At 43.4% G+C, this 14,484-nt stretch overlaps 1 protein-coding gene across 2 annotated transcripts in view; it reads left to right on the forward strand.

Annotated features, from left to right (window-relative positions):
• LOC308089996 (relaxin receptor 2-like) overlaps positions 1-10,389 on the forward strand; it is a 231,202-nt gene extending 220,813 nt beyond the window's left edge. For both annotated transcript variants that reach the window (XM_080435012.1, XM_080435011.1), the window contains exons 20-21: positions 3,546-3,764; positions 3,987-10,389. In XM_080435012.1, the coding sequence (XP_080291138.1) occupies positions 3,546-3,764; positions 3,987-4,252 (485 nt within the window). In that variant the 3' untranslated portion in view covers positions 4,253-10,389. The remainder of the gene's footprint in view (positions 1-3,545; positions 3,765-3,986) is intronic.
• Positions 10,390-14,484: the final 4,095 nt, after the last annotated feature.

The raw sequence follows: 14,484 nt of genomic DNA on the forward strand, positions 1-14,484 counted from the left end.
CGGACCGTTTTTGAGGATCCAAACGAGAAGTGCCGAAAACGGTCCGGACGTGGGGCGCTAAAACGAAACTTTGACATCACCCAAGGAGTTTCTGAGAAGAAGAGGCTGGATCTGGCTCCATGTCAAAAATCCTTCCGGTCGGCGTTTTCAATGTTATCTCCTTGACTAAAAGCTTAATATCTCCATTTCTTTTTAACGTGGTGGAAACGAGCCGTTTTCGATCGGCGATCACGCTGCAATGGAGGATCGCGTTAGAAATATTATTGTTCCAGGCGTTAGTCGGGACCCTCCGCCGTCTCGCACGCACGCTTTGTTTACATGCACTTCCGCGTCGGGGCTTCTACAGCACGAAACGTATAACGCAAGTGGATGGAAGAAATGCAGGCACTCAACGTATAATATTTTAATAAACCTCTGGCACCCAATGTGTTAACTCCACTGGCCAAAATTCATTGTAAAAAAAAAAAACATTCAGTGCCAGATTCAAAATTCATTGTAAAAAAAAGTGCTTAGGAGCCGAGATACAGCCTTTTTCAGTAAGAAGTTAAACAAGAAGTGAATGGAGCAGAACATTTTCAAATCATCATCTTGTGTTCTGAAATGTTTTTTAGACGTCCTGTGGCACAGGGCTTATTACAACGGACGTTTTAGACGTCCAGTGGCACTGAATGAGTTAAGAACTGGAGACAGAGAGAGCTCTGATTCTGAACAAACACATAACCCTTAACTCTTTGACTGCGGACGACGCGATAACGCGTCAAGTGCTACTTTGTCCAGTTGGCCGTCGACGCGCTCGACGCGCTGGACGCGCGTTCATTGTTTAATCTCTGATTGCGCTATGCTGCTTAATATTCAATGTTATTCTCGAGTTCCACTTACTTCACGGACATCTGCATCCGGTTTCATGACCTGGATTCCGTTTCCGGTTTTTGATTCTTTTCCCCAGTCATTTTCGTCCAAAATAGGTAAATAAACGGTCTTTCACACGGTATGACGGACAAACGGACAGTTTCTCTTCTATAATCTATGGTCTGGGTGACGATCAGTCATCGCCGTCGTGTATCACGACGGCATTTTGGCGATCAAAACAATCTGGGACGACGTCACTTCCGTTTTCATGTTTTTCCTTGTCTAATCTACCAAGAAGGCTGAGAGAGACCCAACGATCTGATCAAGCAGTCATGTGCTGCACTCTAGTGGCGGATTTGTGCTGGGTCTTTACATTATGTCCCCTTAAATTATTTTCATGAGAAAAATTCAAAATATAAAAATAAAAAAACACGAAAATTGCTGGCACTGGGGGAGTACTTTATGAAAATACTCTGGCAGTCAAAGAGTTAATTGAGACTGAGTGTTATTTATTTATTGACGTTTCTGTGTATTCACATTTGCATTTCCCACAGTCCACATGGACGGACCAACTCAAACCGGGCATTCCTTTGATTGACTGAAGCCACCAAATTGTATTTACTGGCCTGTGTGTGTTTGTCATATGAACAGACATGATATTAAAAGAAAATATACTTTGTAATATGTGCTTTTGAATACTAAAGTATTTTTAAAAGCAAGTACTTTAACAAGTACAGATTTGAGCAACTTTCACTTGTAGTTAAGTAATATTTTACCAGGAGTTGGCTAAACAAACACGAAGTTGAAGGGTATAATGATGTACCGTGCAAATTTTAATCATTTTCCAAAGCATACATTTATCATTTTTTATTTTTTTTATTTTATTTTTTTCTTATTTTTTACAAAAGAAAACCTGCAAATTAGAAAGAGTACACCATTGGGTGGCAAACCCAACCTCCTGACACTGCCAAGATTCAACCATAGACAACCTAGACCTGTTTATGTCAAATGAACGTCCATATGAAGACCATATTAAATTGTGTTAGTGTCCCAGATGTAGTGTATATGTCACAGTACGTTTGGAGAACCAGTACGATTGAAGACAGAGCGCTCGTTTTTAGGCACGGGGCTCCTTCGGGGCGAGGCGGGGCTTTTCGAGACAGGGTTTATTAGCGAGGCTGGCGAGGAGGAGAAGGAGGACGCGGCGCTGCGAGGCGGGGGTTTATTACGCGAGGCTCGCGAGGAAGAGGAGCCTCCTCCTCCTCCTCCTTCTCCTCGCGTAATAAACCGTCCTCTCCTTCTCTCCTTCTCCTCCTCCTCCTCCAAGGAGAAGGAGAACGCGGAGAGGCGGGGCTTTGATGCGCCGACTCGGACCTGTCTTTTGTTGTTCCCCCCCACATAGCAACCAGGAAGCTACGCTAGGGGAACCATAATATCTATGAGGGGAACGCTGAACACGCGTTCACACGCACACGCTTGTCCATGACGGAGGCGCGCCGGCTCAATAGAGCTTGAGGCCGAGGAAGCGCGCCCTCGCGCCTCCAGGCGCGAGTGCCCGCGCTGACCGGCCGATGCTCTATTAGTCGACTCAGCGCCGTTTGAGTTGTAAACCGATAGGGACAGAATAGTTCTTTTCATGGATCACTTGTGTGTGTGTGTGTGTGTGTGTGTGTGTGTGTGTGTGTGTGTGTGTGTGTGTGTGTGTGTGTGTGTGTGTGTGTGTGTGTGTGTGTGTGTGTGTGTGTGTGTGTGTGTGTGTGTGTGTGTGTCAGGGAGAAAGTAAAACAAAAGCCAGAACACAATAAAAGTATCTAAACAGTCCTGCTTTCAATAAACCAAAAAAAGCATGAGCGCGTGCGCGTGTGTGTGCGCTTGTGTGTGTGTGTGTGTGTGTGTGTGACTGTGTGTGTGTGTGGCCATATATGTTTGTGCACAAGCCTGGCTTGTGGCTCCCTCTAGTGCTGGGTGGGTGGTAAAAACGAGCGCGCTTTCTTCAATCGTACTGGTTCTCCAATCATACTGTAACATATATAATCTTCTCCAGCGGTAATAATTTCATCATCTCCTCGATCCACAGGAGGAAGGAAGGTGGTGTTATAGATATAAAACACAATACCAATTGGTATTATTAAAGGGGAGAAATAATCGACCGAAGTTAAGTTTCCAAAAAAAATTGTGGGCAGTTTTATAATAGTCTGACTACCAAATATCAACATGCTTAAAGAAAGGGTTACTAGTCTTGTACACTGAACACCTATTCAAATGACTGATGATTGGTTGAGGGGGATTAAGGACTCAAAAATTGCAGGAGCTGTTATGCTAGATTTCAGTGTTGCATTTGACGTCATTGATCATGATATTTTACTTGATAAGCTTAACACATCGGGTGCCAGAATTTTATAATAACAGATTACGTTCGGTGCCAGAAATTTCACCGTCTGCAACGCTGCGCTGTTTAGAGCTGTGGACTCCACGGCAAGCACACGCACGTAAACAATGCATGCGTGCACAGCAATGGATGGTCCTGGCTAAAGCCTGGAACACATAATTTTTTACTACTGAAGACTGATTAGCTGATTGCCATGGCATCAGCTAATGGGGATCCTCTTCAAATAAAAAAATACATAAATAAACACTGGACCTGTATCCAAATAATCAAAGCTTATTTATGTTTGTGTGTGTGTGTCATCATGCAGGCCTCAACACGGTCGCGTTCCTGGTGATCGTGGTGTCCTACTCCAGCATGTTCATCTCCATTTATAAGACGGGCCTGAACACCACAGACACGAGGAGCAGGCTGCACAGAGACGTAGCTATAGCTAACAGGTTCTTCTTCATCGTCTTCTCTGACGCCCTCTGCTGGATACCCATATTCCTGGTCAAAGTGCTCTCACTGCTGGAAGTGGAGATACCCGGTGAGAATAGATTATTATATCATAGACGGACACGCAGCTGTCTTAACCAATGAAATATTACACTTGGTTCAGTTCATCTAGTTAATGATGAGTTCATGATAAATTCATGATGAATTAATGTATGAGCTCAAACTTAATTCATCATTAATTAAGCGTTAATTACGTGTATGAATTTGCCTGCTCAAGTAAAGTGTGACCATTTCCCATTCTCCCGCCATGCAGGCACCATCTCCAGCTGGCTGGTGATCTTCATCCTGCCCATCAACAGCGCCCTGAACCCCATCCTGTACAGCCTGACCACCACCTTATTCAGGGAGCAGGTGGAGATGCTGCTCTGTCGCTGGCAGAGGAACCTCAACTACAAGGAGAACCGCAAGAGCATCACCTCCAACACCATCTTCGTGGAGATGTCGCGCAAAGCCTCCGGCCAGCATTCGATCTACCGCGGCAAAGCATCGCTCACCGAGTCGGACCCCTGCTATGGCTGACGGAGGGGGGAACCCCCAGCCCACCGTTGTGCAGTCAAAGGTGGATGTAACGGACCACTTTACCCATTTTCAACGTACGTTCATATATTTGCTCCTCACTAATGCTTATTAAAAGGTGGTACTATTTTTGTCTAGTAGGTCTGTGTCTCAGAGGAGGGCTGTGGACAGTTCAGAAACTCGCCTTCGAGTTCGAGTGAGCCCGAATGGAGCCGAGTGCAGCCGACCAAAAACAAACGGCAGCCATCTTTTTTGACCGCAGTGTTTTCTACTCTCTTTTAAACTTCAAAACGTCTATTTTGAGGCACGGAATTTACTTTTAAGATATCGTTTGGATAGAATTTAGTGGTTTAACTTCATATATGTGGTCAATTAATCATGACAGAGCCTATTTAAAAATAAAAATTCAGAGAACCGGCAGGGGCGGGCAGTGACACGCATGTATCCGAATAAGGCAACCTATTTTGGGCATGACCGTCTCAAAAGTCCCGTTGCGTCACATTAGTCTGGAGGTGGTAAAAATGCACTGGCTGAAGGGGAACACTGCTGATTGGCTGAAGGGGTTGTCAGTCAACGGTATTACTCCCGCCCAACTCCAGCCCACAGCCAAATTGCCGAATGGGCGATCATGCCAGACTCACTCCTGAAATAAATTACAAATGAGATTTCCGGAGGGAGGGTTTACCAGGCAGGCTAGGTCCTCCCGGTGGGGGCTCCTCACTGGCAGGTGAGTCAGTAGGATGTGCAACAGCAGTGACAACACTCAAAGGTCTAATTTCAAACAATCAAACAATATTTCATTTTTTGTATTTATTTATTCATTTTATTAATGCAAAAACAATGGCTTTTATTTCTGCATAATTAGCTTTCCACAAAGAGAAAGGCTGTAGTTTCTAGTAGCTTGGGATCCCAATGGATGATGTCACTGGTAGGCCAATCTGGGAACCCATTCGGTTAAAAAGAGAAAAGAATTGTCTTTGTTTTTGCCTCTGGGGGGCACAACCTCCTTTTTTATGTTAAACAGGAACTCTGGTTTGGCTCCCCCCTTTTTCAGTCCGACTTCCTTCCGGGTGCTTCTGTGTTTACTCCTACTAACAGTACTAATAGCAACATTACATGTTTAAGGCAGTAGTGCTGCCAGATGATTACTGGTTTCTGAACTGTCCACAGCCCTTCTCTGCAGACACGGAGCGAGTAGACAGAAATGGTGCCATTTCATAATGAGCATTGGTTAGGACCAATTATATGAACATAGGTTGAACATGGGTGAAGTGGTCCTTCACCGTTTCAAATGAAACCGGGAGCTGAGCCACATGGGGGCACTGCAGGCATTTATTTTCCCCAAACATTGGTCTCTTCTTCAAGTAAAGTGGATTCTGCATATCAACTCATCATCGTGTCACGGTTTACTTTACGTATGTCCTATCGCACACCTCGTCAGATTCTGTCGTAAAGATCAGCTGATGTGCGCAGAACATTGAAAAGCAGATCTGCCTGCTTGAACTCCGGCAGAAACCTTTCCACTCACCGTTTCTGCGGTGGGACGACTTAACTGTGTGTACATTTATGATCGGGCAGCTCCTCCAGTATGGGTGGCGTAGGTTCCTACGGACACTGAGACAATAAATAGACAATATCTCGAACATTTTAAAACAATGTTAAAATGTTTCTACAAGTTATATCGGAAAAAATAATATCGGTAACCAGTGAATCATGATCGGCTAAAACCGCACACTGTATCTGTGGCCTTAGTGCCTTTTGGATTTTTTATTGTATTATTTATTTATTATTATTATTATTATTATTGTCTGTTCTTCATGTTTGCGAGCGGCAGTGATCCTGATGAAATGGAGAGCCATTAAATACGTCTCAACAGACTGTTTCCAGAAAGTCCACAGTACTGGTGGTTCATCTGGCAAAGCAAAGCTGACAAAATTGTACTGTTTTGCAATGCAAGCCGGCGAGTTCTCTGTAACAATGTGTGACATTCATACCAGAGTCTCATGTACAAAGTGCTTAATCACAATCAACAAGAACGTACAGTGTGATGGCGATGTTGTAGGCCCAACAGGGGGTCCTCAGAGTTACTACAAGGTTAAGCAGTTACGACAGGGTTAAACTGCCAAATGTCTGTGTGATAGGAATAGGAATAGGATATTTTTGTAATGTTTATAACCACTTGAACCCCGTATTCTGGGGGGAACATTCGCCGAAAATAGCTGATCTAGACTGAGCTTGTAGAGCGGCTATTTTCGGCCAAGAGATTTCCCTTGTTGAACTGATAAGGGACACCTTTTGTTCCTTATTTTTGGGAATCAATCGATGACAGGTTGTTGGCAACCCTACAACAGCCATTTGAAACGGGTCTAAAAATCCGCCCTTGCCCGCGGTGTGTCTTAAACCATGAGTGAAGTACCATGAGTACTAAGTATGGTTTTATGAGCCTAGCATCACATACGATAAGGTACGAAAGAGAGCGAGCTCAAAGTCCATGTGCCACAGTTCTAGACCTAGACCATGGTCGTTGCGTATTACTGTTAAATATCTTGGTGTTTTATTTCTTCCATTATGTACATTTAAGTTGTTAAAAAGCTGTATATCTGTGGACACATCCAACAGCTTATTAAAAATACTGACTTTGACTTTGTCACCACCCACTTGGCACCCCCCCCCCCCCCAACACCACCACCTACACCCCAACCCCCTCTCACCATCTCCCAAAGCGCTTATTTCTCTACCCGTCTGCCTCATTTGAAGTGCTTCACAAATTACCCCAAAAAATGCTTGTTTACATGTGTGGATTGCATAGATTATCACTACTATCGCACTTTGCGATTCAGTGCAAAATCAATGTGTGTGCTGTACATGGCCCAAATACGTCAGGAGTTCAGTCTGTTTCTGCTCACCCATTTGCCGGTGTATCCTCGCACCACAAGTACATGTTCACTTCAGTCATGCAGAAATAGTTACAAAATCATGGCACTGCGTCTTTAATCCTCATCCCTAATCGAGGTCTTATGAAGATGTGACATCCCCTCCCCACCCCCTCAAACAAATCAAGAACGACATCATCAGAGCGTGGCGTGCTGAGCCAGCTCTCTCCTCTTCTGAATACCAATAGCTTGTGCATTACAAATCGAGCGAGGTCGGGTGGGTTGAGGACAGGGCCGGACACAGGTGAGGGTATAGAACACGACTGATGAAAAGAAAAAAATCAACAGCATAGTTCTTCTGATTAGGGGATTTTTAAATGCATGTTGTTAGCCATGCACTTCAATATAATCAAATAGTTTAGAAAACCATCTGGATCATGAATAGGATGGAGACGGCAGCATTGCCTCTGGCTTCGCTGGGTACTCACTGCTCCAACAAACACAACTGGCAGTGTCTTTGTTAATACTCTAGCGACCTCTACTGGTTGATGGATAGGACCACAGTGTACACGGGGCAAAATGACAATGAATAATTGGGAGAAAACGGCATGATGTTCTAAAGCCTAGAAAGGGCCAAACAAGGCCTGAACTTACTGACCTGAACCGTGTGAATCTTCTTAAGAGTCATACATAATTGTGTCCATTATTGATGTTTTTCTGTCTGTCTGTAGTGTGAAACAATATTAGGTAAGCCTCTTTAAGCTGGACACGCATACATGCCAGTGGGGATATGAGTTGGTGAATTATGATTCATGTGCACAACTTTGTCTAACTCATCTCCATGCACAGAGGGACGGTTGTCGAGGATATAGCCTACTACATGCCATAGCCTGAAGGGACGATTGCTCATGAATGCGTGTTTCAGCGATGGGGCGTCAGTTACCCAGCCAGACAGTAAGCGGCATGGACTCGTATTCGCCGGCTCCCGGTTTTAAATAATATTATATAATAATATTTTGTACATTATGAAAAATATATTTTGAAGCAAATGGGTAGGAAAGAACAGAGTTTGAAAAATATATATTGAAATGTATACATCCTTTTTTTAATATACTGTATATATACATATTTTGAAACATAATGAGATGTCAAAATCTAAATAAAGTATTAAGTCATTAGATATCGGATGCCATCCATTTTGAGTTTACATTTCATATGAGTCATGAATCGGAACATGAACAAATCATTTAATCTGTGGTTGCTACTATTTCTACCTTCTTATACAGAACTGCCATACTATGCTGCATATGCTAAAGATACATGTATTTATTTTTATATAACGTGTTGCCGTTGAGTTGGATAACGTTGACAATCACGACCAATCAAGATGTTTAACGAGGTAAAAGGGTTGGGTACTTATTCAGCCAAAAATTGACTTTTTCAAATGAACCGGAGTGCCCCAGGAATCTTGGTCCGCTAGTTTTTCCCCCCTCTACTGCTGAAAAGAGCCAATCTACAAGCTGGTAGTTTGGCTGTCTATGCCGAATGTTTGCTCCCAGAATAGGGACGATAGGGTTCGTGCGGTTAAGAGACTCACCAGGTCAAACATGGCCAAAACTCAGCCACAAAACCATGTTATAGACCAGATCAGAATGTTTGAATGATTGTAAACAAACGGGTATTTCGAGGTAGAATGTCTATGGGCGTTTTTACATAAAACAATGTGTGCAGAACATTAGCTTTGTCTAGTTTGTCAACCTGTGGAGTTAGAAGAACATGTATTTCTAATACACAATAACAATATCAAAGTGTGCCGTTCTTCCAGAAATAAGGTTAATGAATAATACTGCTCCAATGCCATGCTGGCTGTTTTATCTATACCGGAAATACATTTTTGGCTGTGTTGACGTTATGATGATTTGGTCTTATAGATCAGTGGTCCTCAAACGTTTTCATGTCAAGGATCTCTTTATGCCTGAAGAAGGTCTATGACCGAAAGCTGGCTATAATAAAATACCTCTTCAAGGACCCCTGGGGGTCCCCGGACCCCAGAGAGCCACGGTTGTAGACTCCATGGCTGAGTTGAAACTGGAGTTTATCCAGGCACAAAGGATTCAAAACACAGAGCGTAACCACAGTGACCTCCAGCGTTGCCAAGTTTGCTTATTATAAGCGCCGTGCTTGTTTTTCTGTAAAGTTGCTTTTGGTTTGGTAGTTGCAAGTTGCGTTCTTTTGGGGGGTCTTGTTTCACTCAGTGGTTAAACTGTTCCACATTTTGCTGGGGACCTCCTGGAACCCCCTCAAGGGCCCCTGGGGGGCCCCACCCATACTGAGAACCAGTGCTCTAGACCATGGTTCTTCAACAGGGGGTCTGGGACCCCTAGGGGGTCCTCATGGTTACTACTGGGGGGGCACTTTTCTTTTTTTTTTTCCTTTTTTTCTTTTTACATAAACCACTTGAACCCTAGCATCCCGATCGTGGGGGAACATTCACCAAAAATAGCCGATATACAAGCTCACGTGTGTTGGCCAGGTCAAGTTTACTATAGAGAGTTTAAGTTGTTAAATGTCTGAAAATACACATTATGAATACAACATATTATTAGAAAAGATCTTGTGTAAACAAACACACATACATTCAATAAAATCAACACTGATCCACAGAGCGCTGCCTGTAGGTGCGGTGTCGCGGTGCGGAGCGGCAGTTGTGATTGCCGCTCTGTGGATTCGTCTATAGGGAGTCCTTGGCCTGAAAACTGTTGAGGACCCTTGCTGTCTAGACTGTGTGAATATGTAATACATCAACCTTATATCATTGTACTCTACCAGTGGGGCCTCCACAGATTGAATAAGGACTATCATTTTCCAAAACCCTGAGGAAGACATGTCTTGTCGAAAACGGTTTATCCTTTAAAATAAAACCGCTTTTGCATTGTGGATACGAGCTGTGCTACCTCCATCTTTTAAGTATTTGTGTATCCTCCGTGGTCAGCACCTCCTCAAGGTTGGTGTGCGCTCCTTCTCCTGTGTCTGCCTATAATTTTTTCCCACCATGCAGTGCAGGTGTCAATAGTTTGTGAATAGTACTGTAAGTTTATTATTTGCAGTGTATTTTTCATGTATCCTATGTGCTACAGGGGGGTTGGGCAAGCATCTGTCTGTGTTTGGGATTTATGTTTATGATATTTGTCTGGGATTTGTTACGTCACACCATCTGGCAGTCCAGCACAGTGTTTTTTGAAGTCTTTTACACCTATTTGCATTTGATGTTTCACATTGTAGTTCTCTTTCTGTTTCAACGACAGTGCAAATAAAAATATGAAAAAGCTTGCGGCCCATTTACATTTTTTCATTTTATTGTGTGGGCTGAAGGCTGAGATATGGTAGCCTGGCAATGGCCAGACTGATAACGTGGATTCACTCTCACGTTCCTCCCCGGTATCAATCTGGACTTCTGCCCATAGGGAGCGAGTATGAGAAATCAGAAAATGATCGGGCCAATCAGTGACTGTGTTTCAACTGCTGTCCGTACAACAGTGAAAAGCATCAAAATCCTTTTCTGATTTCTCATACTCGCTCCCTATGGGACGAAGTCCAGACTGATACCGGGGAGGAACGTGAGAGTGTATCCACGTTATCAGTCTGGCCATTGCCAGGCTAGAGATATGGTGTCTCTCTCTTTCTTGTCTCTGTACACCAGTGCTTCTGCACATAAACCCACGCACGTTTTTTATGTGCAGGGTTCAAGCCCAGGTCAAGTTAACTTCACTTTTGTCTCTTACCAGGTTTTATTGACAGTTATGTTTATTCATTGTCTCATAAAATCTACAATATGTTAGTTATCATTGTTTAATCTCATCTCTTTAACTGTGTCACTCTGCCCCATGCTGAGCTAGTTCTCTTTTTTGAAGCACGTTGCGATGAATTTTATTAACTTTTCCTGCACACAAAATATTTGATTGACTGATTGAGTGAATGATTGATTGATTGTAGTTATTATTTACTAACATCTTTGCTCATTCCCTTTTTCTGTCTGTCTGTCTGCGTTTCTCTCTCTCTGTCTGCTCAGGCTTGCCACACTCACATGCCGCGCTGTCTGCCAGGCCCCACTTCTTCGTAGTTGACCCGAAGCAACCGACCCGAGTACGCAAGTGGTTCAGCTGAGTCCATTGCCGGCGTGGTAGATCTTCTCCTATGGCGCCATCTCCCGGGTCACTGATGTAGCGGTGGATACGCGAGGGCCCGACTGACTACCTACCGCTCCTGCTTCCAGAATGCCGCCAGCCAAGTCCTCAGAGACAGAATGGAACACCTCTTGTGCCACCTTGTAGAAGGACAGCGTCCTATCCAGGCATACGCAGAGGTACTTTGGGGCTTGCTGGAACTCCAGGCGCTTGTTGTCAATGAACCAGTGGTGTAAAGTAACTAGTACATTTACTCAAGTACTGTACTTAAGTCAAATGTTTAGTATTTCCAATTTTCTGTACTTTTACTTCTACTCCACTACATCTCAGAGGCAAATATTGTACTTTTACTCCACTACAATTCTTTGAAAACTTTAGTTACTAGTTACTTTGCAGATATAAATATTTACATTATAAAACATACATTAACCACTTTAGCCCTATTTTATACCTCGGCTATTTGAAAATAGCCGATCTACAAGCTCACAACGCGTCGCGATGCGACGCGTTGTGAACTTGTAGATCTGCTATTTTCAAACATTTTAGTACTTTTACTTTTGGTACTTTAAGTACATTTTGATACCAAATACCAATACTTTTGTACTTTACTCAAGTAACATTTTTATTCCAGACTTTTACTTGTAACAGAGTACATTGCAGTATTGATACTTTTACTTAAGTAAAACATTTGAGTACTTTTTCCACCACTACTTTGGGGCTTGTTGGAACTCCAGGCGCTTGTTGTCAATGAACACGTTCAGTTCCTTTTTCATGTCCTGTTGTGGAGGTGGTACGCTGCCGACCCTCTGATGTTCTGTCACACAGACATAAAAGCTTCTAATTATGAAACTGGGTTCTCTGAACACAAATATAAAGAAAATAATTGACTAGCTGTATACGGGGCATGCCAAATGGAGCAGATGGTGAACCTTAGTTCATAGAGAATGGCACTTTATAGAGAATACAACAAGGGAAACAAAGCCAGATAACAAGAAGGCACAATGACTAATATAACATGAGGTAGGAGGAATGATTCTTGTGCAAGCAGAGAAATATCCCCAAACTTTTCCATTACGCCTTTTAAGAAATGGCTTAAAGAATATCCTCTCCTACTACTGAAATGACCTCCAAAATTTTGTCCGGGGTAAAAGTACGTACGATCGCTCCACTTGCCTCCTAACTTGCCACAGACTGTTGATCAGTGCTCTGGCTAATATTTAGGCTTCTTTCCCCGCCTTCAATGTACTTACATATTGTACAGTTAATATAAAACTACATTTTAACATTTTAGCCACAGCAGCTTTCCTTCTTTTTGGCCGCAGCAGCTTTGTTTTGGCCGTTAACTCTTTGACTGCCAGAGTATTTTCATAAAGTACTCCCCCAGTGCCAGCAATTTTCGTGTTTTTTTATTTTTATATTTAGAATTTTTCTCATGAAAATAATTTAAGGGGACATAATGTAAAGACCCAGCACAAATCCGCCACTAGAGTGCAGCACATGACTGCTTGATCAGGTCGTTGGGTCTCTCTCAGCCTTCTTGATAGATTAGACAGGGAAAAACATGAAAACGGAAGTGACGTCGTCCCAGATTGTTTTGATCGCCAAAATGCCGTCGTGATACACGACGGCGATGACTGATCGTCACCCAGACCATAGATTATAGAAGAGAAACTGTCCGTTTGTCCGTCATACCGTGTGAAAGACCGTTTATTTACCTATTTTGGACGAAAATGACTGGGGAAAAGAATCAAAAACCGGAAACGGAATCCAGGTCATGAAACCGGATGCAGATGTCCGTGAAGTAAGTGGAACTCGAGAATAACATTGAATATTAAGCAGCATAGCGCAATCAGAGATTAAACAATGAACGCGCGTCCAGCGCGTCGAGCGCGTCGACGGCCAACTGGACAAAGTAGCACTTGACGCGTTATCGCGTCGTCCGCAGTCAAAGAGTTAAGACCCCACCCTACTGCGCATATCCATATATGGCCATATCAGTTGGATCGCTGGTGCAAAGTAGCTGTGATGTAGCTGATCGGGCCTAGATGTTCGGGCCCTCATACTCGTTATGCCAATTAATTCCTCCCCACACACACATTTCTGTGTTGTCACTGCTGTTGTATCCTGGTGACTTCACCTGCCAGTGAGGAGCCCCCCACCAGGAGGACGTAGAGCCTTCGTTCTACTCCTCCCGCTTCAGCCTGTAGGATTACATGCAGTGACATATCTCCCTCCCCACCGGCTTCCCTCCCCCGACCACGGGCCAATTGTGTTTGTGTAGACGCCCCGAAAAAAGCACCACGGTGGATTCGAACCCACAACCTCTGTGGTGGCGGGCAAGGATTTGACCACTGCGCCACCCGAGCGTTTTCCGTTGTATGTAATTTGTGTGAAAGGACCTCAGCAGGTTAAGGATCATCAAGATATTTCATTGGACATGTTGGTAGATTTGGTTGACACACATTTTAATGACTGTAGACTAGCATACTGGTATCTGTACCATTGATCTTATGCCTACCATACACTACAATACTTTGAAAAAAGTCTGAAAAGACCCACAGCCAGGAAAAGTGTGCTTCTCTCTTTAGCTACTGACGAAGGCATAGCCAAAACATGTCGCTGCTGCAACAGCAGGTTTACATGTTGGTTGAATGAATGAATAAATAAATAAATAAATAAATACATACTGTACATAGAGGAACACAGTTTCACATGTCACAAAGACTTTGAAAAGACTTTGGAAAAAAGACAGCCTCTCACATCTAAAGACAATCTGTCATAACAAGTCACAGAGTTTAATCACACACTATAAGATGTTGCATAGAGCAGATGACGTAAAATAACACATACAGTTACAGTATGTCTGGCACTAGTCCAATGAGAAGTGTTGTTGTTCAGTGTAAAGCCCGGTTCATAAGCACAATTCCTACCAAATAGACTTCAGTACAGACATACAGACATCCCCCTCCGTCACAGATGTCTGCTGAGGTTTCGCTTTGGGTCCACATGGATATATATATATACAGAATACAGTACAAATAGCCTACGCAGGCCATACTGTATGGCACAGTGATTCTCAACTTTTTTGAGCTCTGGACCACAAGCATATTTTGAACAATCCTCAAGGACCACCCGTCCCCACAACACTCACTCTCTCTCTCTCTCTCTCTCTCTCTCT

The sequence above is a fragment of the Gymnoscopelus braueri genome (assembly GCF_963280865.1).
Source record: "Gymnoscopelus braueri genome assembly, chromosome: 8".
In the NCBI taxonomy this organism is placed as follows: Eukaryota; Metazoa; Chordata; class Actinopteri; order Myctophiformes; family Myctophidae; genus Gymnoscopelus; species Gymnoscopelus braueri.